The 1,735-nt window shown below is 36.7% G+C and overlaps 2 protein-coding genes across 2 annotated transcripts in view; both read left to right on the plus strand.

Annotated features, from left to right (window-relative positions):
- The window catches only part of LOC118735727 (serine/threonine-protein kinase rio2), a gene marked incomplete in the record, with an annotated part of 254,041 nt that overhangs the window by 152,263 nt on the left and 100,043 nt on the right, over nucleotides 1-1,735 (plus strand).
- LOC118750186 overlaps nucleotides 1-1,735 on the plus strand; it is a 15,562-nt gene that overhangs the window by 9,917 nt on the left and 3,910 nt on the right. The window contains exons 8-9 of the mRNA XM_036484918.1: nucleotides 5-73; nucleotides 131-317. Coding sequence (XP_036340811.1) covers nucleotides 5-73; nucleotides 131-317 — 256 coding nt within the window. The remainder of the gene's footprint in view (nucleotides 1-4; nucleotides 74-130; nucleotides 318-1,735) is intronic.

Raw genomic sequence — 1,735 nt, forward strand, 5'->3', positions numbered from 1 at the left:
CTCTTGAAGTATCCCAAGCAAATACCAAAACTGAAAGATCTACACATCCTTTTACACAGAACCAACATTTGGGGTAAGTAACTGTAAAATAAACCTAACAAGACTTTGCTTCAACGCTCAATCTTTATAGCTTATACGACAGTCACTGGAGTTATGGGCGCCGTATTGTTGGATCCCACTGACAAAGCCGACGTCGCAGCCCTAGTCGGGGAAAATGAAGCCGGGAATGAATTTAAGAAGCAAATGTACACCAGCGCCAGATTTCGAAGGCACGCTGAGGTTGTCCTGCCGTGGCTGTTCAATCGCGGCGTGTTGGAGTGCTGAACATACATATGTATGTATGTACATATCACACTATAAATACAAAATAATCGAAGACCTAAACTTTTGAAAATCGCTTTTCCGTAATATTTCTTTATTGGCGCTAATGTCGTTGCTTCTTCCTGTTCTACAGCTTTTTGGTTCTCCTAAAATTTCATAAGTTTTGAGTTGCGACTGCTTTGTATTTAGCGTAGGGCTGTAAAAGTAACGAATATTTGGATAGCCGTATGTATTCGTTACTAATCCAATCAACAGCCGTTACTTTCATATCGTTACTTTACTCGTTACTTTTGATACAAGCATTTGTACCTCACACAACTCATCGCAACGAACCTCGTCCTGTCCGCTCGTACATTTACATGCATGTACATTAGAGTGGTTCTAATTTTTGTGTTTAGGAAATTCATAAACGCTACTTCAAATTATTGTTATTTGTGATAAAAAATTATAAACGTATTTTTTATTTTGAAAAAAAAGGTTTTTTAGAGGTTGTTGCTGCTGTAGCAGCATACAAGTTCCCCAAAACGTTTTTGGGGAGTGTTGCTGGAGTGACAGTCCATGGCCAGTTATAAATCTGGGTCGTTCCGGTTACGTAGACCCGACTGTCGTGGGAACTCTTTTTAGAGGTTGTTGTTGCCGCGCTAGTCGGTTTTTATAAAAACGCCGATCTTCTAAATTTTTTTTTATTTTCGTGACATATTAAAATGCGCTAAGATTTGGGTTTTTACTCTGGTATTATTAGGGGACATTCCCTTAATTACATACCTGTCTGGACAGATAGAATGGGCCCAGTGCCCGAAAATATGCTTTTGAAAAGGGACTACCAAAATTAAAAGGTTGATACTGAACGAACTGAAGTCAGTTTTTTTAATACAATATGGCAAGCAAGTTCTTAAAAAATTGCCTAAATTAAAACGTTGATACTGAACGTTTTAAGCATTGTCATGGGTTGAAACTCGTTACCAGTGGATTTATGGCATTGCTGATTACGAATCTGATGTCAGATTTTCAAAATTCAAAATGGTAGTTCCGAGCTTCAAACAAATCCAATCAATTTTTTTGTTTAAGTTGATCGCCACATTGGATCCGCCATTTTGCATTTTGAAAATCTGACATCAGATTCGTAATCAGCAACCCCAAAAGTTTAGTATGCATACGCCGCCAGATCCGGCAAAAGGTTCGGATTAAAATGGGGTTTCTATGTGGAATAGATTTAATTTGGTATGTATGTTTGACTGAAAAATTCCAGGAAGTATAACAATTACGATTATATATTTATATTTATAGTAAAAATCACAACTCAAAGACTTAAAGGTTTGATTTATATTTCATTTCGTTTTTTTTTCTCTGTGAAACTCTCGAAATCAAAAATGGAAAGTTTAAGAATCCTTAGTACCCAAATATGAATTGATAT

The sequence above is a fragment of the Rhagoletis pomonella genome, unplaced genomic scaffold, assembly GCF_013731165.1.
Source record: "Rhagoletis pomonella isolate Grant_MI unplaced genomic scaffold, Rhpom_1.0 Rhpom_scaffold_00001, whole genome shotgun sequence".
NCBI lineage: Eukaryota > Metazoa > Arthropoda > Insecta > Diptera > Tephritidae > Rhagoletis > Rhagoletis pomonella.